The sequence below is a fragment of the Myotis yumanensis genome, unplaced genomic scaffold, assembly GCF_028538775.1.
Source record: "Myotis yumanensis isolate MYYU_CA2020_CCGP unplaced genomic scaffold, mMyoYum1.0.hap1 SCAF_6, whole genome shotgun sequence".
Classification (NCBI taxonomy): Eukaryota; Metazoa; Chordata; class Mammalia; order Chiroptera; family Vespertilionidae; genus Myotis; species Myotis yumanensis.
In genome coordinates, this window is record NW_027223757.1 from 38851156 (window position 1) to 38878107 (window position 26952).

Consider the following 26952-nt stretch of genomic DNA (forward strand, 5'->3'; position numbering starts at 1 on the left):
GCACAAATTTATGGCAAGCCCTCAAAATTGCGATTCTTAGCTCCATATCCTCCATTTCTGTCATGTTTTTTTGTCTCCGCATCTTTTATGCTTTCTTGGTGCACCCCCTTGTGGTCTCTGTGCGCAGTCTTGTTCTAGCCAAGCCTTAATTGTTGTAGTTAACACTAGAGGGATTTGACCACCAGGCCGACTGGCTGTTGGAATCAGCTGTGCGGAAAACGTCTGTCTTCTGGGGAGGCGCTAATCCAGCCTTTGCCTGAGGCGATCGGCAAATGGCTGTGCGCAGAGCTTGGGCGGGCGGGATCAACAGGGCGGGGGGAGGGAGCCGCTATGGCCGCTCTCAGTCCGTCCCCAGGGGTTCTGCCTCTCTGTCCCAGCAACCGCTGCAAACCTCGGAGGGGCCGTAGCCAGACTGTCCCGCTTCTCCCGTTTGAGTCTGGGTCCCTAGAGACTCGCCCGGATCTGTAGCCCAGAGTCTGAGACTCACTCCTGATTGAAAACGACAACCGCGCCCTCAGCCGCCAGCCCGCTTTGCGCGCGCGCACCACCTCACCACCGCACCACCGTACCTTTAAATTTTCCACACTACACCTCCTCTGAGCGTCGGAATGCTGTTGTTTTTGCTTCTAGTTGAAGAGTCTCTCCTCAGCCAGCCTTCCTGTGGTTCTGGTTGATGTCCGTTCCGTCTTTTAGTTGTATTTTTGAAGTGGTTGTTTACGGCGGCAATCTCCGGTGTTTACCTATGCCGCCATCTTCGATCTCCCCCCCTAGATATCCTACTATTCTTATTCAAAAAGTTGAGACAAAGACGGTTAGGCAAAACTGGTATCTATGAACATAACACATGCATACTCGCAATCTAATACCTTTCCAGCTCTGTAACTGGAGAACCTGATTCTTCTACTAAATAAAAAAAACTCACTGGCTACTTCACCTGCTGGACTAGCAGATAGAGTAGATTTCTGATTTGTGACCTTTTTAATCCTCTCACACTATACCCAAACCATTCTTCTCTATTCCCTAACAAACCTCTTTTCTATGTATAAACTCTACCTCTTAATACCAATGCAAATGTACAGAGAGTTTATTTTCAGTAAGACCTGTTTTCTCTAAAGGAACCAATTATATTTCTGCCTATGCCAAGGCAAAATACCTTTAAAATGTCTTTCCTTTTGCAGCCACCGATATAATCTTTTAATCAAACAAGAAACCAAGTATTCACATGGACTCAAAGCACCCTGTCGATTACAAATTCAATACATCGAACAAACCTAGTTTCTCCAATAATGAGACAAACTGCTATTGTGTAATTCCTGATATAACAGAGAAGTATACAGCATCATCTGTATAGTTACCTTGCCAGAATGTTTAAGCTTTAATCATAAGAAAACAATCAGACAAATCCCAGGTAAGGGACATTCTGCAGAGCAACTGACCTGGACTAAATGCCAATATTGGACATAAAGCTGGCCGTCGGGGCCACAGACTTTCCATCCTAGGACCATGGCCCAATTTGTCCATAACCTTGCAGAGGAGGCCCCACTAGTAAATGCTACTGTGACTTATGGAAGCCTTGATTGACCACATTTTGGCACTATGCCAACCCCTGCTTAGATCCCTACAGATATTCAGAGCTGGAGAAATATAGTCATAGTGCTCAAACTGGTAGTTTCAGACAGCTCACAGTTAAGGAAGCTCTGCTGAATGGTTTGGTGAACACTGAAGTGTGGATGTGATTTTATGTCAGCAAGATCATAGGCAAGTGTGGCATCCTTGGCTATAATGTTTGAAGATCAATCTTTAACATCTGTTTCTTTTTGGTTTATTATTTGAAAGTTCTTGGAATATGAGTGATCAGAATGGTGTTTGAATTTTAAAAAGATATGTCAAAAATGTCAATATTATGAAAGAAAATGTAGTGGTGTGTGGACTGTTGTAGATGAGAAGATATTAAAAAGCCATGACATCCATTAGGAATATATGATTTTTAATTTGATCTTCGATTGGGACAAAAACAGCTCTGAAGGACACTGTTGGTTGACTTGGAAATTTTGAATATAGATTATATCTTAAATATTATAGTAAATGTTACACTTGTCAGGTGTGATCATGTCTTGGGTTATGTAGAACATCGTTTTGTTCTTTGGAAATAAATGCTAAAGGGATAAGGCATCATGATGTCTACATTTACTCTCATATACTCAGCAAATGATCATATATAGAGAAAGCAAATATGGCAAAATACTACCAATTGGTTAATCTAGGTGGAGGGCAAATGGGTGTTTATTATGTTCTTTCAACTAAACAGTTTGAGGGAAAAGTAGTTTTCATTGGAAGCTAAAGAAGAGAATCTTTAAAATAAATTTTTACAAAGACTATAGCGGATAGCATGGGGGAAGAATAAAATGGTAATAGAGATGATCAGTCTCAAGGATTTCTCCACTCCCTGCTGTGGAATATTAGTTTTCTGCTTTTAGAAAAAGGTTTCCCCATATCCAGCTTTCAAGTCCAGATAACAGTAGGTGGAAACTGGAAACAGTTCATTTATGTCATCTGATCCTTCTTTGTTACCTGACTTATAAAAAAGCATTTGCTTCTTAAAATAAAAGACCACATTGTACATCCATTACTTACCAACAGGGAATTTATCTGGCTCAGTCTACAGAGACTGGTATATAAACGTTTGGAATTAATCCCTCTGTGCATCCTCTCAGAGTGCTGGCTTTTTTTGCTTTTGTATAGAATATTGTTTTACAGTACTCACTGTAGCTGTCTGAGCAGGCCTCCAATGTCATGAGCACTGGCACACAATCTTGTCTACTTCATATCGTTTTGCGTGTGTTTTAATTTATTGGGGTGAATTGGTTAATAAAACTTATATAAGTTAAGGTGTATAATTCTGTAATATATCATCTGTATATTGTATTGTGAGTTCACCACCCCAAATAATTTATCCCCCCTGTACCCTCTTCTACCTCTCCCCACCCCACTTTCCCTCTGGTAATCACCATACTATTGTCTGTGTCTATGAGTTTTGGTTTTGGTTATGTTTTTTGCTTAATCCCGTCACCTTTTCCACCCAACCTCCCTCCCCAGTGACAGCTGTCAGTCTATTCTCTGTATCTATGAGTCTGTTTCTATTTTGATTGTTACTTTATTTTGTTCATTAGATTCCACATATAAGTGAAATCATATGGTACTTGTCTTTCTCTGACTGGCTTATTTCACTTAGCATAATGCTCTCCAGGTCCGTCAGTGCTATCACAAAAGGTAAGATTTCCTTCTTTTTTTACAGACAAGTAATATTCCATTGTGTGAAAGTACCACATCGGTTTTATCTACTCATCCACCAATGGACACTTGGGCTGCTTCCAAATCTTAGCTATTGTAAATAAGGCTGCAATGAACATAGGGATGTGTATATTCTTTCTGATTGGGGTTTCAGGATTCTTAGGTTATATTCCCAGAAGTGGGATCACTGAGTCAAATGGCAGCTCCATTTTTAATTTTGGGAGGTAGCTTTATACTACTTTCCACAATGGCTGCACCAATCTGCATTCCCACCAACAGGGCACAATGGTTCCCTTTTCTCCACATCCTCACCAGCACTTGTTTGTTGATGTATTGATGATAGCCATTCTGACACATGTGAGGTGATATCTCATTGTGGTTTGAATTTGCATTTCTCTGATGCTTAGTGATGGTGAGCATCTTTTCATGTGTCTATTGGACTTCTGTATGTTCTCTTTGGAGAAGTGTATATTCAGGTCCTTTGCCCATTTTTAATTGGATTGTTTGGATTTTTTTTGTATGTGTGTTGCATTTTATAAATTCTGGATATTAATCTCTTACTAGATGTATTATTGGCCAGTATGTTCTTCCACTCAGTGGGTTATCTTTTCATTTTGTTGATGATTTTCTTCGCTATGCAAAACCCTTTTACTTTGATGTAGTCCATTTTATTTGTGTTTCCTTTGCCCAAGGAGATATATCAGAAAAGATATTGCTATGAGAAATGTCTGAGATTTACTGCCTATATTTTCTTCCAGGACTTTTATGGTTTCAAGTCTAACATTTAAGTCTTTAACCTATTTTTAGTATATTCTTGTGCACAATGTAAGAAGGTGGTCTAGTTTCATTTTCTTGCACATATCTGTCCAATTTTCCCAACACCATTTATTGAATAAACTGTTTTTAAGCCATTATATGTTCTTGCCTCCTGTGTCAAATATTAATTGACTATAAAGGCATAACTTTATTTCTGGCTCTCTATTTCATTCCATTAATCTATATGTCTGTTTTTATGCCAGTACCATACTGTTTTGATTGCTATGGCCTTGTAGTTTGATATCAGTTTGATATAATAGTTTGCTTCCTCCAACTTTATCCTTTCTTCTTTCTCAGGATAGGTGAAGCTATTTGGAGTCTTTTGTGGTTCCATATAAATTTTTTGAATATTTGTTCAAGTTCTGTGAAATAGGCCATTGGTATCTGGATAGGAATGGTGTTGAATCTATAGATTGCTTTGGGTAGTATGGACATTTCAATAATGTTAAGCCTTCTTATCCATGAACACAATGTATGCTTTCACTTATTTGTATCTTCTTCAGTTTCTTTCTTCAGTGTCTTAAAATTTTCCAAGTATGTGTCTTTTACATCCTTGGTTAAATTTATTCCAAGGTATTTTATTATTTGAAAGCAATTGTGAATGGGGTTGTTTTCTTAGTTTCCCTTTCTTATAGTTCATTATTAGTGCATAAAAATGCAACTGATTACTGGATATTTATTTTGTATCCTGCTACTTTACTGAATTCATTTATCAGTTCTAGTAGTTTCTTGGTGGAATCTTTAGGTTCTCTCTATACAGTATCATGTCATCTTCAAATAATGACAGTTTTACTTCTTCCTTTCCAATTTGGCTGCCTTTTATTTCTTCTTGTCTGATTGCTGTGGCTAGGACTTCCAGTACAGTGTTGAATAAGAGTAGTGAAAGCAAGGCCTGGCCAGTGTGGCTTAGTTGGTTTAATGCCATACCGTGAACCAAAAGGTCTCTGGTTCAATTCTCAGTAGGGGCACATGCCCAGGTTGCAGGTTCAGTCCTGGTTGGGATGTGTACAGGAGGCAGCTGATCAATATTTCTCTCTCACATTGATGTTTCTCTCTCCCTCTCTTTTCCTCTCTCTCTAAAAAAATCAATAAAAACATATTTTTTAGAAAAGAGAGTGGTGGCCCTGGCCTGTTTGCTCAGTGGTTAGAGCGTCAGCCCATGCACCAAAGGGCCGTGGGTTCGATTCCCAGTCAAGGGCACATACCTGGGTTGCAGGTTCAATCCCAGGCCCCAGTGAGGCACATGTGGGAGGCAACCAATCAATGTCTCTCACATCGATATCTCTCTCTCTCCCCCTCCATCTCTCTAAAAATCAATGGAAAAAATATTCTTGGATGAGAATTAACAAAACAAAAAAGGAGAGTGGTGAAAGCCAACATCCCTCTCTTGTTCCTTATCTTAAGGGAAACACTTTTAATTTTTGCCCATTCATTATGATGTTGGCTGTGGGTTTGTCATACATGGCTTTTATTATGTTGAGGTATACTCCCTCTATTCCCACTTTGCTGAGATTTTCTTATGTATATTTTTATTGATTTCAGAAAGGAAGGGAGAAGGAGAGAGAGATAGAAACATCAATGATGAATGAGAATCATTGATCAGCTGCCTCCTGCACATCCCACACTGGGGATTGAGCCCACAACCTGGGGCCTGTGCCCTGACCAGGAATCGAACCTATTTTGCTTATATTTTGTTGAGGATTTTAGCATGTGTGTTCATCAGGGATATTGGCCTATAATTTTCTTTGTGGTGTCTTTATCTGGTTTTGGAATTAGGATAATGCTGTCCTCGTAAAATGAGCTTGGGAGCCTTCCCTCCTCTTAAATTTTTGATAATACTTTGAGAAGGATAGGTGTTAGTTCTTCTTTGAATGTTTGGTAAAATTTACCTGTGAAGCCATCCAGTCCAGGACTTCTGTTTATTAGAAGTGTTTTTATTAATGCTTCAATTTCATTAGTTGTAATCTGTCCCTGCTGATTTTTACAGACAGACAGAATGTGGGCACCTCTTCCCAGCTGTGGTGCTCTGGGTGGGGGAGTCCGGCTTGGGTTTGAGACCCTACTCTTCTCAGGGGGAAACTTTTGCAGCTGAGTTATCCCTCTTGAATCTCAACCACTGCCTGTGGGAGCAGGCCCAGCCCCTTTTGCCATGTGGCTTCTTCTGTAACTCCTTGGTTATAAGACTTCTGTTCAGCTAGTCTTCAGTTGGTTATTCAGGTTGGTTGCTCTATATTTTAGTTGTAATTCCAGTTTGGTTCTGGGAGGAGGTGAGTACAGCTTCCGCCTACTCTGCTGCCATTTCAGATCCCTCCCCTCACCTCCCATTTCACATGTTTTTAAGATAAAACAAGGTTCAAACCATACATTTTCTGTGAACTGCTAAAGATTAGGAAAAATTACTTTCTCTTCTCATGGCCTGGATTGACAAGAAGCACACCTACAGGAGGCAAAAAGAGGAGTGAATCTGTTTTACAGACCCTAGTAATGAAGCCCTTGGGGCATTGCCGTGTATGGTAGAATTTACTGGGGCTCCTGGCAGTGAGCAGGGTGGCAGGGAGAGGTTCAGCATTGCTTGCTGTTGAAATACAGTCTGCGTTTATTTTATATCAGCCTATTTTGGTCCCCAGTGAGAAAGTTATTTTAATAAAATCTTGCTCTGCTAGAAATATACACAAGTGGCAGGTGTCAGAAAAAGGGAAGTTATAGCACTCCATTTTCCTTGAGACTTTAAGAAGTTTATAAAGTTGTTTATTCTCTTTTAACCTTTATAAGTAAACACTGGTGCATCCAGAAGCCCAAGTCGAAAAGGACATTAAATGTAGGTTGGACCAGTGATCCTCAAATGGATCGGAATCTTAGGGCCAGGATTCAGAGGATCTGTATTTTTAACAAGCTGCCCAAGCGATTCTGCTACAGCCAGCCCAGTCTTTGTGAGAGCCCAGCATTTGGGAACATCTGGTCTGGTCCAGTCCAGAACTCTTATTTACAGATAAGAAAATAAAGGCCCACATAAAATTTTTTAAATTATCCAAGGTGTTAACATATTATGGACCATATGAACCATATTTCCTGTCTCCCAGCAAACCCATCCTCCCAGGTCACAGTGCCTCCTGGAGTGGTCACAGATAAGGTCTTAGGCCACTTGCTTTCCTCTGTAGACAAGACCTACTTAACACCAGAGGCTTTGTGATGTCATGTTGAAATCTGAGGGCGCCTGACTTCCATTCTTGGCTCTCTTCACTTTAACATACTGCCTTCAAGTTGAGTCACTTAATTACACTAAACCACTGCCTCTGTGAGAAGGCTGCGAGCTCATTCTTCTCTATTCTACACTTGATTTTCATGAATTCTTTATTTTCTATAGGTTCCCTTCCTTAGTCTACCTAGAAGCTGGGTACTGAAGTGAAAATGTGATAATGTTCAATATGGATAAAAAAGTATTTGTAAGACACATCCAGTGGCTCCACATTTGCTACATACTTACTGGCTCTGAACCTGAACACCCAGCTTTCCTAGAACTAAGAGTGAGTAAAGTGAACTTTGCTTTGTAAGTTTCCTGAATAGATAGTACATAACCAACACATATAAAGAAAAAGCATCCATCCATCTGTTCATTCATTCACCAGGTATTGTTGACCAGCTACTGTATGTTAGCACTGATCCAGACATGGCATACATAGTGAGCAGGGGAGGAACTTGCCTACTCATGGAGCATTGGTTCTAAGGGAAATTGTATGCGAAGCCTGTCAAAAGGCTGTGCAGCCCCCTGGAGTGTAAGCTCCAGGAGGCAGAGATCTTCATCTGTGCTGTTCATGGCTGTGCCTCTGGTGCCTAAGCCTAATAACTGCTCAATGGGTAATTATTTAGTGAATGAAATTACTGTATTCTGTTTCATCCATCAGGTGAAATAGAAACTATAGCCCCTCCCAAATCAACTATTTTACAAAAAGAAATGGAATAGACAATGCTTAATGAGAAATATTACTCATGGGTGTTTCTATCTCCCTCTATTTTCCTCTCTAAAATCAATAAAAATGTTTTGTTTTGTTATTTTAGAAAGGTCATTCGGGTGAGCTACCTATCAGTAGTTACAGTCTGCTCAGGTTGTAATGGCTGTGGTGATCATGCTGCCATTTCTATGTAGCCTTCTAATCTCTCAGCCTCCAAAACATTTAAGGGCTGATACTGAACACACATGGATTACATACATGGGGTTTCTCTGTCATCCTCACCAGCAAAGTGTATCTCTGGGTGAAAGGGTGGTGGCCACTCTAAGAACACAAATAAAATGAGAGTTTGAAAATAGCTTGGGATTAAGTAAGCACCAATACTTCCAGATAATAGAATTCTCTAAGATGATTAGTTTATAAGCAAAGTATGTGATGAAAAAGGTGGTTTTATAAGAATTTATAATAGGACTATTCTAGAGGTCCTGATTTATTAACAGCATTAGGTTCACTCTCACCACCTGAAGAAACACTGTTGATTTTCATTTTCATGAGACAAACTGGGAAATGGCTCAGTGCTCCCAGAAGGAAAAGTCCACCCTAAGTTGTCATAAATTATATAGTTTCTCCACACTTAGCCTGAAATCTCAAGACACAAAAAAGCTCCTCAACTTCTTAACTTTCAACACTTTTAACATGTCTTTTGTGTTAAAGACTGAAAGATGAGAATGTTGAAAGACCTAGAATGAAGAGGAGCTGTTACAACAGAAACAAAATTACAGTGGGGCCTTGACTTACGAGTTTAATTCGTTCCGTGATGGAGCTCGTAACTCAAATTACTCTGTCAAATCAATTTTCACCATTACAATGACATGTGATGCTGGGCTGATGTTGTGGCGTTCACTGTGACGTTCACTGTGCCAACTAGTGGTGGGGTATCTGAAGCTGGCTCGTAACCCGAATTTTAGCTCGCAACTCAAAGCAAAAAATCGCCCGAGAGACGGCTCGTATCTCAAAAAACTCGTTAGTCGGGACACGCGTAAGTCAAGGCCCCATTGTAAAAGTCGTGAGATGACAGATGTTTGCAGGAATGAGTTTGAGAGTAGGAATGATTCTGCATCATTTAATCTCTACCCGGTTTGGCTTAGTGGATAGAGCGTCAGCCTGTGGACCAAAGGGTCCTGGGTTCTATCCTGTTCAAGGGCATGAACCTCAGTTGCAGGCTCCTCCCCGGCCCAGGCCCCTGGCTGGGCTGTGCAGGAGGCAACCAGCTGATGTGTTTCTCTCACATTGATATTTCTCTCTGTCTTTCCCTCTCTCTTCCACTCTCTCTAAAAATCAATGGGAAAATATCCTCAGGTGAGGATTAACCAAAAAAAAAAAAAGTGCTGTGCCTGAGCAATTCATACTAATCAGCAAGAGATAAGGAGAAGGCCCAGGTGGTCTGGCTCAGTGGTTGAACATCAACCTATGAACTGGAAGGTCATGGTTCAATTCCTGGTCAGGGAGCACATGCCCAGGTTTCAGACTCGATCCCCAGTGGGAGCCGATCAGTGATTCTCTCTCATCATTGATGTTTCTATCTCCCTCTCCCTTTCTATCTGAAACCAATTTTTAAAAAATTTAAGAAAATGTTTTAGTCACAATTTTAAATTAAAGTGGTTTGTGATGGTGTTAACATTTAATACAGGCATATTGGATAAATTTTTAAAAGATTGTAAAGAAGCAAGAAGAGTCAGGACCAAGGTTATAAACCTCGTTCTCTCTCTGACACTGTGTGCCTCCTGAATTGATGCAATGTGAAGTACATAAAAGTCCGCATAAAGTGTTCTTGCCAAAAATGCTTAACCTAAACCTAAGCAAGCTTCCTACGGCCCAGCTTCCAGTTTTCAAGCAAATTGGGACAAGTTAAATGACACAATGTAGAATAATATGACAAATCCCAAAAGACATTTTTATAAGACAGCTGCCCTGGTCTCTTCAAAAAGTCAATGATTTTTATGAAAAAAGTTAATAGTTTTTATTTTCATGTCATGAAAAATGGAGAGGAACTTGTGTAGATTTAACCTAGACATTAAAACCAAATGCATGCAACAACAAAAAATAATAAATTTAACCAAGGAGGTAAAAGACCTATATTCAGAAAAACTATAGGACATTTAAAAAGGAAATAGAGGAAGAGACAAATAAGCAGAAGCATATACCATGTTCATGAATTGGAAGAATTAACATCATTAAAATGTCCATGCTACCCAAAGCAAAGATTCAACACAATTCCTATTAAAATCTCACTAGCATATCTCACAGACCTAGAACAAATATTCCAAAAATTTATATGCAACCAAGAAAGATCCTAGTAGCTTCAGCAATCCTAAGAAAGAAGAACAAAGTTGGAGGTGTCACAATACCTGATATCAAACTATATTACAAAGCCATCGAAATCAAAACAGCCTGGTACTGGCATCTATAATAATAAAAGTATAATATGCTAATTAGACCAGACGACCTTCCAGACAAAACCGGGGCTGTGAGGGAAGCCCGGGTCCCCGGGTGCCTGCCAGCAGCTGGAGGGAAGCCTGGGTCCTGGGTGCCAGAGGGAAGCCGGTGCTGGCAGCCAGGGGAAGGAAGGCATACTCTTGCATGAATTTCGTGCATCAGGCCTCTAGTACTAGTATAAGAATAGGCATATATATTAATGGGACAGAACAGAGAGCCCAAAAATCAACCCACATCTTTATAGTCAATTAATATTTGACAAAGGAGGCAAGAGCATGCAATAGAATAAAGACAGTTTCTTCAATAAATGGTGTTGGAAAAATTGGACAGATACATGCAAAAAAATGAAACTAGACCACCAACTTACATTATACACAAGAATAAACTCAAAATGGATTAAAGACTTAAATGTAATTGCAAAACCATAAAAATCCTAGAAGGAAACATATGCAGTAAAGTCCAGATATCCCTTGTAGCAATATTTTTGCTTATATATCTCCTAGAGCAAGAGAAACAAAGGAAAAGATAAACAAATGGGACTACATCAAACTAAAAAGCAGAACAGCAAAATAAACCATCAACGAAATGAAAAGGGAACCCACTGGATGGGAGAAAATATTTGCCAACAATACATCTAATAAGGGGTAAATTTCCAAAATACTAGTATACAAAGAACTCATATAGCTCAACACCAGGAAGACAATCCCATTAAAGAATGGGCAAAGGACCTCAGTAGATAATTCTCCAAAGTGGACATACAGATGGCTAATAAACATATGAAAAAACAAAAAATGCTCAATGTCACAAATCATAAAAGAGATGCAAATTAAAACCATAGTGAGATATCACCTCACGCCTGCCAGAATGGCTGTCATCAATAAATCAACAAACAAGTGCTGGTGAGGATGTGGAGAAAAGGGAATACTCATGCACTGTTGGTGGGCATGTAGACTGGTGCAGCCACAGTGGAAAACTATATGGAGCTTCTCAAATAATTAAAAATGAAACGGCCTTTTGACCAGTGATCCCACTTCTGGGAATGTATTCTAAGAATCTGAAACCCTAATCAGAAAGGGTGCACAAGAATACCACCTTGTGTTCATAGCAGTGTTATTTACAACAGCCACAATCTGGAAGCAGCACATGTGCCCATCAGTGGAGTGGATAGAAAAAGCTGTGGTACATTTACACATGGAATACTACACAGCCATAAAAAGGGAACTTTTTGCCTTAGCTGGTTTGGCTCAGTGGATAGAGCATCAGCCTGTGGACTGAAGGGTCCTGGGTTCGATTCCGGCCAAGCCCTGAGTTATGGGCTTGATTCCCAGTGCAGGGTGTGCAGAAGGCAGCTGATCAATGATTCTCTCTCATATTGATGTTTCTATCTCTCCCTTTCCCTTCCTCTTTGAAATCAATAAAAATATTTAAAAAATAAAAAATAATTTTTTAAAGGGAACTTTTACCTTTTGTGACAGCATGGATGGACTGCTGACTATTATGCTAAGTGAAATAAGTCCGTCAGAGAAAGACAAATACCATATGATCTCACTTGTATATGGAATCTAATAAACTGATGAACAAAATAAGACCAGAGGCATGGATATATGGAACAGACTGACAGAAGTTAGAGGAGAAAGGGGGTAGGAGGACTGGAGGAAAGAAGGTGAGAGATTAGCCAAAGAGCATATATGCATAATCCATAGACACAGGCAACAGAGTGAGGGACAGAGGGAAGGGGGCTGGGTGGAAATGGGCAAAGCGGCCGTGGGGGGTACAGGGGGGAGATAGGTTTACCTGTAATAGTGTCAAGAATAAAAATAAAGTTTTTTTAAAAATGCAATAATGCAATGTGTGAACCTTGACAAATTCTGGTTTAGGTTAAAAAAAAAAGCTATGAAAAGTATTCTAGGGTCAATTGGAGAAATTTGAATATGGAGTTGTATGTTAGATGGTATGTCATTATTGTTACTTTGAGAATGGACCTGTGGTTATGTATTAGTATGAGAGGTTTTATGCTTACAAGATGTGTGCTAAAGCAGGAAGGCGTGAAGAGTCTTGTCTGCTACTGTCAAATCCAGATAGAGCATATATGTGTGCTCATTGTGCTGTTCTCTCAAGTTTTCACTATGTTTGAATGTCTTATATGTAGACTACCTACTGAAGTATATACATATATACTAAATTTTTAAAGAATTGATGAGTTAATATTTCCCTTTTCTATTGTAGGCTCAAGAGAAAGGAAGATTAGACTATGCTAAGGTAGGTAAATTTTATTTATAGCACACAGTTTTATACATTTCAGTTTGGTGTTTGTTTTTCTGTTTATATTTGAAAGGTCAAAAGAACAATCACATTCAAAGCTGAGGGACATTCCCTGTTAAGTAACAGGCATTAGTAGGTAAAGCAAGATTCATCCAACAATAAGTTTATTTACTAAGCGCCTGCTTCATTCCAGACAACAGGGTAAGTGTGGGGAATACAACAGTGAATCAGGTCCAGTCTTTCCTTTCTGGACATTTACAATCTAGTGGGGGAGACAGATAACTAATGAAAAAAAACTAAATGGATACATAATATAATGCCAGATGGGTGTAAGTGCTTTGAAGAAAAAACTAAACAAGGTAAGTAAGACCAGGAAGCATTGCTGGAAAGATGCCTTTGGCCAGTGGACGGAAAAGAGCTTTTATGCCATCAGATCATACCTAGGAAGCACTAAACAGGGCAGACTTGGGCTCCTGAAGGCAGTATTTCTCACATCACCTGTGGAGTTCTTGAAAACACACATGCCTAGGTTACCATTGCATCACCCCCTCTTTCACCGAGATCAAAATCCCCTGGTGGGAAGAGCGGGGCAGGGGCAGGAGGAAGGGTTTGAGAGAAGGTGCTGCAGATAATTTGACACACATCCTTGGTTGAAAATTGCTTTGGGGAGTTCAGATTTCAGTTTACCAGTGAAGCCTAGGAACACACTTGGGTCGCATTCTGTTTTCCCTTCAGGGGCAAATGGAACATTTTAGCAGGTGTGTGGGATGCATGTAGCTGCTTGGCTAAAGGAACATGTTAACCATCTGGTTTATACAACAGCAGGAATATCCAGGGTGTGAGCACACCTGCACTCCAAAGACAGGGAGGGAGAAATACGACCTGGAAGGGTTCTGCTTACAGGGGAAACAGCTGAAACCCATAGCACTCTCAGGGCTGACCGGAACCTGCGCTCTCCTGGCCGCCCGAGGTTTACGCCTTTTCTCTAACTCCTTTCCTTGCCTGAAATGCGGTCCCTCCTTTTCTCTGTTTCTCAAGAAAATTAGATAATAGGAGCACCTCTAACTTGAGAACTTCCATATCTGTCACTTTGTCTTAGATGTTTGCTTGAGTCTTATCAGATACCCAAATGTGAGTTGTGGACATACCCTCTTGGGTCTCCCACAGGCAAAGGAGCTCAATGCTTAAATGGAACTCAGCGCCTTCCCTGACATCTCTGGTCTTTTTTTTTTTTTTTTAATAGATTTTATTTTTTAGAGCAGCTTTAGGTTCACAGCAAAATTGAGCAAAAAGTATAGAGTTCCCACCCATCCACACACAGGCACAGCCTCCCCACTATCAATATTCTCCAGAGTGGTACTAGTACATCTGTTACAATGAACTTACATTGACACATCATTATCACCCAAAGTCCATAGTGTCCATTAGGGTCCACTTTTAGTGTTATATCTCTGGTCCTTGTTACTTTTCTTTCTCCTGTTGTTGACACTCTCATCCCACCAGTCAACCATATGAGAAACTTAGAAGTCACCCTGAGTGCTTCTACTTCCTCACCCTATATTCCATGACCAAGTCATGCCAATTTTATGTCCTAAATTATCTTGAATCCAACCCATCTTGATCTTTCAGCCATTGCTCAATGTAAGTCCCTTCATCTGAACCACTGAAAAACCTACTAACTGTTCTCCCTGCCTCTCCCTTGTCCCCACAAATCCATTAGTACTCAGAATGTCAAAACCACAAATCCGACAATTTTGCACTCCAGCTTAAAACCCTTCGTTAGCTCCATGTTGTCTGTAAAGCAGTTTCAAAGCTTGGTAGATTGGCATATAAAACTCTGTGATCACACCCCCGAGAGGGACTCTCCGGCTTCTTCTCCTTCTACCCTGTGCTCCAGCGGCACCAAATTACATAAAACGTGCAGTTTCTGTTCTTCATACTGGCCCCTCTGCTCGGAATGCCTTTCCCCCTTTATCGGGCCCCTCCTGTCCTCCTGTATGGCTTAATTTAGGATCATGTGCTGCAGCAAGTCCTCCCTGGTTCCCCAGGCTGGAGTAGGTGCTTTCCTCCATTCTTCTGTACATTGTGGGTCTCAGTCACTGCACTTAACTGTTATCATGATCCACTTATGAGACAGATCATGGCCTGTGAGCTCTCGGAGGGCAGGGACAGTGTCTTATTTGTCTTTGTACACTTGGTGTGTGAGTGAGTGAGTGAGTGAGTGAGTGAGTGAGAAAATAGAAGGCACATGAAGTTAGTTCAGGAGAAAATCTGATATAGGGTTTTTTATCTTAGTGAAGAAAGGAAAGCTTTTGACACCTGTTGCAGGTATTAAGTAGATTGAGAAGGTTGCTGAAAAAGGTTGTAATAAATTAGTTGGGAGATAAAGGCTGGGATTTTACTGTGATAGTAAAAGAAAGCTAATTTATGAACCAAAAAGTAAAGCAATCGAGTAACTATTGATCATTGCTGCTTATTTATGACTCAAAGAACTCCTTTAAGGTTTCTTATTGCAGAAGCACATGACAATGGAAGAAGTTTGAAAAAAAATTAAAAAATAGGGTGCACAGATGAAACACCCCAGGACCGAGCTCTGCCACCAACTCATTGCAAAATCTGATATCAGCCCTAGCCAGTTTGGCTCAGTGGATAGAGTGTTGGCCTGCAGACTGAAGGGTCCCAGGTTCGATTCTGGCCAAGGGCATAGCTATCTAGGTAATTAATCCAGACCTCTCATTCTTACACTGACCTAAACCCAAGTACCACGGGGAAGATAGATTATATCCATCTCTACTAAGTATGGAGGAGATGTCAGTCGACAGGGTGCAGCTTGCATATTCTCTTATGCCATATACACATCATGACCTCAGTTCTACTCATCTCGTTCTGTGTGGTCACAGTGCTAATGCTGACTATTGCAGGCACCGTGCCTCATGACTTGGGGCTTCCCTGGTGGGTTTATCTGTAAAACTACATTGGAAACTCAGTGGCTATTTCTGGAGACCGTCATGAAATTTATCTGTAGCTGGAAATTTCTTTATTGCCAAGTTGTGAGTATTTACTCAAAAGCCAAATTTTATCTGAAAAATAAGATTTCAAGAGCCATAGGAAATTATTTTGTCCGGGTGCTCTGTGGCTGTAGATGCCACCTCAGATTTAGTCAGTCTCAGAATGGCGAGGCAGAAGGAAAAAGGGCAGAAGAGGCCATAGCTTCAGAATCAGCCTCAGCTGGATCTGTAGGATGTCTGTCACATTCAGCAAAACAGTGGTCTGTATTCAAATACTCAAATAAATTGAATTACTTTTTAATTGAGTTCCTGTTGCAGTAGAGTCTGGATATGAATGCTTTGCACGGCTGCAGTGCCTTTCATCTTAAGATATCAAAGCCCTCGACAACTATTAATTCATTAAGTCTCTCCTGCCTCGGTAAGGTGGTTAACACAAGCACAGGCGTCCTCTACCCACGACTGAAACTCGTCCCTCTGGGGGCTGGGCAGGGAAGGCAGCTGCTTAACTGTAAGGTGATTCTATCCAGTAGCTTCTAAAATGGAAAAACAAGAAACATCTTACTTACCTAGTTAAAACTGCAGGAGGAGTTTTATTAGACAGAATGTAATTACCAGGAGTGAATTGTGATCAAGAAGCTGGTGCTACCAGTTTTGCTCATATGCACAATGCCATGGGGACCTTAATTACAGTGATTGGTCTGCAGCCTGGTTGTGGAGGCTTCTGGCCCCAAGGTTAAGCTCTAGTGATTCAGTTCAGTGCTAGAGGGAAGAGTGCCACCTACGGAACTGCAGGAATTGTGGCCATGTGCTGGGACTGCTGCCTAAGCTCCTCGGACCACAGTTGCACTCAGTTTGCTATGGTAACTAACATATATGTCTGAAGGAAAGGGACTATGTTGCCTACTCTTGCTTAGAAAAACATCTACAAGCGTCTGTGTATTTCCCCCAGCTGGAGCCGAGCGTATGCCTGTAGTTTAGCCTACTGCTACGTGACATAAGCATGCTGCTAAAAGACTGGGCAGATGGTATTTTTACCACTTCAGGCAAAACATGGCACCTATGGTTTGGCTTTCTACAATTTTAATTTTTTAACACATTCAGAATGGCTTGCTTAAATATCTCCATCACAGAGATGCAGGCTTTTCCTAATTTCCTTTTTATAATTGCTGCAGATATGTGTAAATGTCACTTGGTCAGAGCCACAGCCTGTCAGCACTGAAGAGGCCTCCTGCTCGTCTTTCACAAGTGCCTAGGATGGAGCCGTAAATGGGCTTGAAACTTCATGCTAATTTTGACACAAAGAGTCTAAATTTACAGAAGCTTTCTTTATATTCATCTCCAGTCTTTGCTGTGCAGTTCACATAATTTTCCCCATGACTCAGTACAGAACAGAGAGTTGTTCTTTCTAATGTCTCCTTACTCGGTAAGTTCACTCTAAGCTTAGAGAATTGCTCAAGATTAAGCACTTGATAAAGAAAGATCTTGCAGGTGTTGATTCATTAGACATCCAGTCCTCAGTTAAATGTAAGGTAGGTTTTTTTAAATATTTTTTTTTATTGATTTTAGAGAGAGAAAGGGAGAGGGAGAAAGTAAAACATCGATTGGCTACCTCCTGCATGCCCTGCACTGGGGATCAAGCCTGCAATCCCGGCTTGTGCCCTGACCGGGAATCAAACAGGTGACCTCTTGGTGCATGGGAAGAGGCTCAACCAACTGAGCTTTTTGACTTACACTCTCTCCTAGAATTTATTCAGGATCCTAGTGCAGCACATTCTTCTCATCCTCCCGTGCCTCTCAGGCACAGTGTGCAGAAGGACTGCTCCCCTCCTCCCTCCCGCCCTCAGAAGGCCTCACACATTTTGTTTTGTTATAAAACGCATTTGCATAGGGTGCACATTAAAATTCTCTTCCAACCATCTAACAGTACTGTCCACAGACATTTGCATTTGTATTTGCATGATCACATATCATCACTTCCCTTTACGAAGAAAAAAGTGCCTTTCCTCACATATCCTGGTTCTCCTTTCCAAGGTTGCCCTTTTAGCTGGTTTTTCTTTTATTCTACACAGAGTGTGTCAAACACTTTGCTGCATATTGAGTCCAAAATTCTTTTTTTGAACCTTGAATATAAAATTTGCTATAATATTATTGTCCTTTCTTTACTGACAAAGCCAGCCTCTTTTTTTTTTTCTTTTCTTTTTTTGGCAATTTTTGCCTGCTCGTTCTATCCCAAGCCCTAGCTAACTGGCTCTGAGAATTTTTCACATTGGCACATTTAGAGACCAGATGTTGCTGTGTTTTCTCTTCCCTATACCCCTTTCTTGGGCAGATGCTGCATCTCCTACCCTGGGGCTTTACATTAGCTCCTTGGTAGAATATCCCATACAGCATCACTTATGCATGCAATCTCTCACTTCCTCTGACCTCTTGGAGTTGTCTGAACATTTAGGATTCCTGTTTTAGTGATAATTATAGAGATTATATAGAAGCATTGATATTCACCTCCCCCATTTTTTTCCATAAAGGACTTGTAGTCCAATTAGATCAGATGTTTATAACACGGGCAAAAGTAGGTTTACAGTTGTGAGTACAGGAAACACAGCTTATTCTTATATTATTATTTATTAATTATTGTATTATTTTCCATACAAACAACTGTAAATCTACACTTGCCCCACCCTGCAGAATTTCAAGAAAAATTATCCAAAAGAAAAAAAGATGAAACACCAAAAAAAAGAAGAAATTATGCAAATTCAAATGCCATTATGATATAAATGCAACTATGTAAAATGTTACATGCTTGATAAAGACTGGAAGACAACACATAAAAATGTAAATAAGGGCATTAAGGTGACCACATTTAAGCATGTTTAAAATAAGAAATACATTGTATTTTTTAAGGATTTCTGCTTTCAAAGTGTACTCTAATTTGAATTGAAATTTTTCAGATTATAACCTGGGCTATTGAGAATTGAAAAATGTGTTTTTACTGATATAATCAGAATTTAATTCTAGGCTCCTAAAGAATTGCTTGCTTCTATGGCGATAGGCAGAAAAGCACAAGTGGAGAATGTAAATTTTTTTACACTGTGAGGTTTTGTGCTAGGCCTCAGAGGGATTGAGGTGCTGGAGGACAGCTGCGGATGAGGGGAACCTAGCCCTAGGCAGGCATTGCAGGTGTTGGTCTAAATCCCCACTCCTTGTTTTCTTAAAAATCAGATAAAACCAGTTATTATTCTTTTTTGGCAGTCACATTTCAGAATTTCACATTACATTCATTACAGCAATAATGAATGGATTTTGCTTAATCTGTTTTCAGAACAATTGATCTACTAAAATCAGTTTTTGCAACTACTGCTCCGATTCCAAATCTCCGTCAATATATAATTATTAATGATGGAAAAATAATCATAGATCAGTTTTTGTTCACAATAAAGCTTAGAAACTTTGTAGATCAGTGAAAATTTTAATCCAAATAAATTCTAATCACACATGCAGTCATTAATGCCTTTAACCAGTGTGTGCCTTATCATGAGTCTTCAAGTCATTTTGCAAAACAATTGCCCTCTGGACATTTATTCCTTGCCCATCATCAAGCTAGTGTTTTCCCTCCTAAAGGCTTCTAGTATATTATTTTTGCATTGGTCCTCAGTGACTATCATCTTGCTTTGATGATCTATTCTTCTAATTTCTTAATGTTATTTTAAAATTGGATTCTTGTTCTCTGAGGTGTTAGCAATCCCACACACCTCAATGGCGTCAACAGATTTAATAACCATAATCTCTGTTCCCTTGTGCATCATGAATAAAATTATTAAATGATATCAATAACCCTCTGGATGACATCATAAAATGTGTCACCCTTTCAGTTGTTAACCTAATGCTGTTAATACTAATTTAATTCAATCCTCTAAGCAATTGTCTTTTTTATTTTTCTTCAGATCATATATTCCTACTTTGTGATCTTTGGTTTCTAACTTTATATATAAAATGTGAAATTACTTAGTTCATAACAATAATATTTAGTGGGGCAATCTCTCCCATTCTTAAATTAACCATTTTGAATTACTGGCACCTAAAAATTACATATTTATATAATAACTAACATTTATCAGGAAGCTTCGGCAGACTTAGATTTTTGATGACCAGTTCTTGTTTGTAAGCCTGGAATCATGTCTGGTTTTTCTCACCATTATATGTCCCCTGAGGGCCTAACACAGTACTAGATACCCAATCAATATTTATTGAATTACTGTTGAATGAATGAACGAATGAATGACCCATGGTATGCCAAATGTTTGTGCCTATATTCTGTACTTTTAATTCATAAGGTATATCTGACTCCACCTTTGCTCTTGTTATTTTCCCCCAAGTGCATTTTTAATCAAATTATTATATCCTCAAAGCCTTGAACTCCTGGTTTGAAATAAAGATGCAATTGGAGTAACCTTTTGAATCTAGAAAGCTAACTAAAAATGCCCTCCAGGCTGGTTCTGTGTGTGAATGCTCTGCACTGTGGGATAGCTGGATTCAATTAGTGCTCCTAGTTAGTGGTATCAGGAGCCACCTGTGCACAGGGAGGGCCTATGTGCCTTTATGTAGGGAGAGAGCCTTCTGTCTCCACAGAGGAGCCTGAAACTGTTCTGAGTAGAGCTGAAGGGAATATTGTCTGTTTCCTTGTCATTAAAAAAAAAAATACAAAGGAAAAACATGGGTTTTCCAAAATTACATTTTTTGAGAGAACGGAGAGGCACTTGTTTATAGATGCTGAATGTGGTTTTAGTAAGTTAGAAGTCTTTGTCATGCCCTGGATTGATATTTCCAAACTTAGCCACTACCCCTACGGCCTGATTTTGTACAGCAATAAGGATTTCGTGATGTTAAGATGTTTGATCTATCACAAACCTGTTAATTTGTTTCGTTGGTGCATATGAAGCCGTGTCCCCAAGCACTCCTCACCCCCACCACCCCCCCAACACACACACACTGTGGTGAGTAGATTCTGTCCCTTTCCCCCAAGTCCTTGACTTCCTGGCTTGATGAAAGGTCTTACCTATTCACCAGGACATAGTAAAGCCCACGATCAATCTCTGAAGATTGATTCCTGCGTAGCACAAGGGTGCCCCTTGTGGAAGGTCTCCCTGTTCTAGATCTCAGGAACTTCTAACCTTTATCTGCCATCCACTCTGACAAGATTTGTGGGCACCAGTTCGGAAAGGTTGTTAAGCCTTTGTACACACTCTGATCTCTCTACGGTGCCTGCCATCAGGCCACCACACGCATGTTTTTCAGTGTGTATGCTGTTCAAGACATACCTGATCAGATGTTTCTATCAAATTCTATCTCTGAAGTCCTTCATTTCATGGAGAAGAGATCAAATTACCTAAGAGTGTTCACACAGTTACTATCTCACAGTCATGATTCTGCCCAGGTCCACTGACTCTACAGTGTATTGCCACCATGCTGCTTCTCAAGATGCTTCAGCCCTAGCCCGTTTGGCTCAGTGGATTGAGCGTCGGCCTAGGGCAGTGATGGTGAACCTTTTGAGCTCGGTGTGTCAGCATTTTGAAAAACCCTAACTTAACTCTGGTGCCGTGTCCCATATAGAAATTTTTTGATATTTGCAACCATAGTAAAACAAAGATTTATATTTTTGATATTTATTTTATATATTTAAATGCCATTTAACAAAGAAAAATCAACCAAAAAAAATGAGTTCACGTGTCACCTCTGACAGGCGTGTCATGAGTTCGCCATCACTGGCCTAGGGACTGAAGGGTACCGGGTTCAATTCCAGTCAAGGGCACATGCCTGGGTTTCAGGCTTGATCCCCAGTCGGGGGCATGCAGGAGGCAGCTTATCAATGAGTCTCTCTCATCATTAATGTTTCTCTCTCTCTCTCTCTCTCTCTCTCTCTCTCTCTCCCCCTCCTTTCTGAAATAAATAGAAAATATATATATTTAAAAACAAACCAAAAAAAAAAAAAGATGCTTCAGACACACCACAGAAAGAAGTAAGGGAGAATGTGCAGGTTCTGATCTTGCAAACACCCAAAAAATCTATAATCTAGCATAGTCCTGGTCTCAGAAATAGTGACTATCTAGTAAAAGACTCTTAGGATTTATGTTTGCTGAACCAGTGCAATAATTATGATATTTTAAAATATATTTGTATTGATTTCAGAGAGGAAGGGAGAGGGAGAGTTAAAAACGTCAATGATGAAAGAGAATCATTGGTTGGCTGCCTCCTGCGCACCCCACACTGGGAATCAAGCCCACAACCTGGGCATGTGCCCTGACCAGGAATCGAACCATGACCTTCTAGTTCATAGGTCAACACTCAACCACTGAGACACACCAGCCAGGCTAATTATGATATTTTTTTAAACTGGTAAGCATTTTTCACTCTTTCAATAAAGTTTTATATAGTTCTTATCATCATTCTTTTGAAGGAGACAAGGATCTGTGTTTACAAATATACTAGTACCCTCTATAACACCATAACGTAGAGATCCCCTATGTCTGGAAGAGGTGTTAATCCTGCAAATGTGTATCAGGATCCATGTTAGGATGTTAGGAATGTAGGGTCCTGTGAATGATGGTGGTCGTGAAAGTAGCTTTGAGGGAAGTGATTCCCAAGTATCAGCATCCAAATACTAAAGCAGATGAAAATTGAGGCATGAGAAGGATTTAAGAAAGTCTAAGTCAGATACAGACTAAAGTACAGTAATAGAAACCAAATTCGCTCTTACATAGTTATGTGTTCCTCAGATAGCCCCCAGGACTATTTGATGCCCACATGATGTGAGTGCTCTCCTCCCACAGTGTTCTCTTTCATTAAATAACCAGCATCGTGTTTGTCATGAGATAACAGAGCTTACTCTTTATTGATTCACTCCTAAAAAAAGCTACAGGCAAGATTGGCTCCATGCTGCACTCCACAACCTATGCTATGTTTCGCTTTTGAATTTCTATTACAGAGTTTACTAAAAAGTTTCATGGTTCCAGGTTAATTTGTTAACATTTTTTTATTTATTTTTATTTATATTTTTAATCCTTACCTGAGGACGTCCTTTTTTATTGATTTTAGAGAAGGAGGGAGGGAAGGAAGGATGGAGAAAGGGGGGGAGGAGAGAGAGAGAGAGAGAGAGAGAGAGAGAGAGAGATGGGTGTAAGAGTGAAACATCCATTGGTTGCCTCCCGCACATGCCCTGACCGGAAATCGAACCCTTGACCTTTAGGTGAGCCACACTGGCCAAATTGATCCTAGTTTTGCTATTTGAATTTCAATGTGTAGAATTAAGTTCCTCTTTGGCATGTGATATCAAAATTAAAAATTAGCTTTGAATCAGAATATGGATAAAGCTGTGATTATTTATAAATGGTTAAGTTTTCCTTTGGAAAACATGAAGCACTGATTGCTTCTCAAGTTTCAGTTTAATATAATTCTTATTGTTTTGCATGTGAATTCATGTGATTGAGAAAATAACTAAGAATTCTCTTTTCTGTCTCCTGTCTTTGCCAAAGTAAGATATTTAGTTAAGATTAGTAGAATTTTTTCCTATTGATTCTTGCAAATAATTTGTTACTCTAAGTAAAAAGGAATGCTTTATTATGTTGTCTGCAATACATTTCACATTTTATCATGAGGAAGGTTTTATTGTCGCTTTTCCTGTTGCACCATCCTGCCATTCCGTTGAAGTGCTGGCATCTGAAATCTTGGGAGTTGTGATGGGACTTTGGAAGCAGCATTGTCCCACCTTCCACACCTGCTGAATTTCATTCATACTTTCTCTGACTTGGTCATCCAATCACTGTGGACTTCCATTAGTGAGGAGTTCACAACTTGTCAAAAATAATTATTCTGTTGTTAGACAGCTCTAGTCATTTGAAAGCTGTTTCTTATTTGTCATTGAAATCTGCTTCCCAGAACTTCACCTCGTCGCTTTGGCCTGTCCCCTAAAGCATATAGAACAGGACTGCTCCTTCTTCCATTTAATTAATTGCTTTAGCATTAATTAATTTTTGAGGATAGCGTTCATAATTTCCTTTAATCCTTTCCTCCAGGTTACATTTCCTTAGATGACATGTTGCAAAATGCTTCTTCATCCTCATACTGGTCCCAGTCTATCGTGACTGCCCCTCTCACACATGGCAGCGGCACCCAGAACTGAATACAGTTTTCTAAACTAGTTGACCATCAGAGTGTGCTGTGACCGTTCCTGCCTGTGTTTTGGAGATGTCACCTATTGATGCTGCCAAAGTTTGCATTTGCTTTTGTTAAGTCTACATTATAGCTCTGGCTAGTGTGACTCAGTTGGGTGTCATCCTGTGCACCCAAAAGTTGCCGGTTGGATTCCCGGAGGTCAAGGGCACATGCCTGGGTTGCAGGCTCAGTGGTCAGTGGGGGTGTGCAGGAGGCAGCACATCGATATTGCCCTCTCTCATTGATATTTCTCTCTCCCTCTATCTTCCTCTCTCTCTAAAAATCAATAAACTATTCTTTTTAAAAATCTACATTATAGTCTTAAATTATGTAAGGTATGTGGTTATCACAGATTTCAGCATTTTTTAATGAGTCACTGCCAAACTGAGCTTACACTTCGATTAATTTTTGAAACCTAAATGCACAACTATACAGTTATCCCTGTTATATTTCATCTGGCTAGTATCAGTCTGTTGTTCAGCATGTCAAAACCATTGACATTTTGATGCTCTCCACATGTTAGCTCTCTCTCTTGACTGTATGACATCTGAAAATTATAATGTAATATGCATTTCTTCTCCATCTTCATCCAAGCAATGCATAGAATTGATAAGAGAAAGAAACCAAATATTGAGTCTTATAGCACAACACTAGAGATCACTTTTCTTTTTAGTGGTTTAGAACAATAACATTTATCTCACAGTGTCTGGGGGAGGGGTCTGGCATGGCTTATCTGAATCCTCATGAGCTCAGGGCTCAGGTACTGTAGTTGTGTGGGCTGTGAGCAGCATTTCTCTAGAACTTGGAGTAGCAGAATTTAGTTCTTTTGGTTGTAGGACTGGTGTCCTAATTTCCCTTCTGGGGCCTCCTCCATGTTCAAAGCCAGCTGTGGAGAACCACTTTGCTGCTCACTACTAACCACTTTCTAGGAATAGTTGTTTTACATATTCAAATCCATAATACCAGACCCCATTTCTCTGTCTTATCCACGAAGGACTAAAGTTCCAAAATCTGCATATACTTGATCTCTACTGTTTCTCAAGCTAATAGCCAAGTGGTCATATCCAAAGGAAAATGAGAGTGTTTTGTCATGACTGACTTGTCCATTGTGACCTGTCTGGGATTGTGGTCACCACTGCCTTTTTTCTGGAACCCACAAACCATCTCTTTAATGACCTCTTCTGTGATCTTGCCATCATTGTTCATAAATTCACTGGTTTGTGTTCCAGAATGCACCTGTCTTCATCTTTCTTTTGTCCTATGTTGAAAGACATTTGCCTCTCCCCTCCTCTGTGAAGTTTCTCTTTCTTTCAGTTAGCTAGGAAGGACAATTCCTCAGTCTAAGCCTGCAAGAGCGGACAGAGATGGCTGGAAGCCTCTGAGAAGGTGTGCCAGCCTAGAAATCAGGTCTCCAGAGTGAGGAGGAGGACGGAGTGGGGAAGTGCCAGAAGATGAAAGCCAGACAGGGACATCAGACTGAATGAGTGAGAGATTTGCTGGTGGGGAGAGGAAGGGAGAGGAAGCAAGAGGGAGGGAGGATGGGAGGGGAGCTAGAGATAAATCAATGATGAGAATCATTGGCTGCCTCCTGCACGCTCCCTACTGGGGATCAAGCCCGCAACCCAGACATGTGCCCTTGACCAGGAATTGAATTGTGACCTCCTGGTTCATATGTCAATGCTCAACCACTGAGCCGCCACTGTGGCCTGACAGTCATTACAATTTTAACTCATTATTTAGTTGCTCTATTTCCTCTTTGTCTTCTCTTAATAATACATCTTTCACAAATATTTGAGCTTGTTTTTATTCAACCACTGCCTTTACATTTTGAAGCTCCTTATTATTCTTTCCCCATGAATCTGTTAGTCTTTTGCAGATTCTTACAAGGTTGGTTGTTTCTGAACATTTTTCTATGAGTAATGGAACTTTATTCTTTTTTTTTTTCCTATGAGTAATGGAACTTTAAAACCATCTGTGACAGTGTTCTGGTGACAATACAGACTTATGGATGGATTCCCACAAGTTTTTACAACTTTGTCCCTGTCCTTTGTCAGCTCCTTCAAATCAGGGATAGCGTCCTGTGTCCATAGGACTACCTTGTGCAGAGCGGGTGCTCAGCAGGCCAGCAGCAGAAGGGATGATTCACTCCTCTTCTCACGCCTGGGCCTTTTCAAGTCTGAGCCCTGAGAGAGCTTAGTCTGTGGCCATTTATTTCGGTTTTGTTCATAATTAATTATGACCATTGTTGGAATTTAGCTTGTCACCCTTCAACTAATCGGGATGGGGCAAAAGTAGGTTTACAGTTGTGAGTATGCAAAACACAGTTTATTCTTATATTATTATTTACTTATTATTTATTATTGTTGTATTATTTTTTATACAAATAACTGTAAACCTGTCTTTGTCCACCTTGTATTTCTACTGATGATCTCTTAGAATCATGATAATCTTTTCACTAGCTTTTTCAATGCACTTTTCTTTTGTTCTTATTGTTGTTGTTAATCCTCACCCAAGGATATTTTTCCATTGATTTTAGAGAGAGTGGAAGAGAGAGGGAAAGATAGAGAGAAACATCGATGTGAGAGAAACACATCGATTGGTTACCTCCTGCACGAGCCCCAGCCAGGGCCCGCCCCAGGGAGGAGTCTGCAACCAAGGTATGTGCCCTTTACCGGAATTGAACCCGAGACCACTGAACCAAACCGGTTAAGGCACAATGCACTTTTCTAATGTATAGTCTGGGTATCTAAAAACCATGCCTGATGGTCCTTTCTTAACCTGATTTTGATACCAAGATGGCATTCTCTCTTGTTTTTGTTTTTGTTTTTGCCAGATTCCTATCACCTTTACATCCGATTACTAATATGTTGACATAGTTAAGCAAGAAGTGCTTCTTCTGTCTTCTGATACATAAAATTATATCAGTC

At 40.1% G+C, this 26952-nt stretch overlaps 1 protein-coding gene and 1 pseudogene across 3 annotated transcripts in view; both read left to right on the top strand.

Moving 5' to 3' along the window:
• PDSS2 (decaprenyl diphosphate synthase subunit 2) overlaps positions 1 to 26952 on the top strand; it is a 200474-nt gene that overhangs the window by 166336 nt on the left and 7186 nt on the right. For all 3 annotated transcript variants that reach the window (XM_070419293.1, XM_070419296.1, XM_070419294.1), the window contains one exon: positions 12777 to 12809. In XM_070419293.1, the coding sequence (XP_070275394.1) occupies positions 12777 to 12809 (33 nt within the window). The remainder of the gene's footprint in view (positions 1 to 12776; positions 12810 to 26952) is intronic.
• On the top strand, positions 1504 to 1790 carry LOC139013096 (ATP synthase subunit g, mitochondrial pseudogene; annotated as a pseudogene).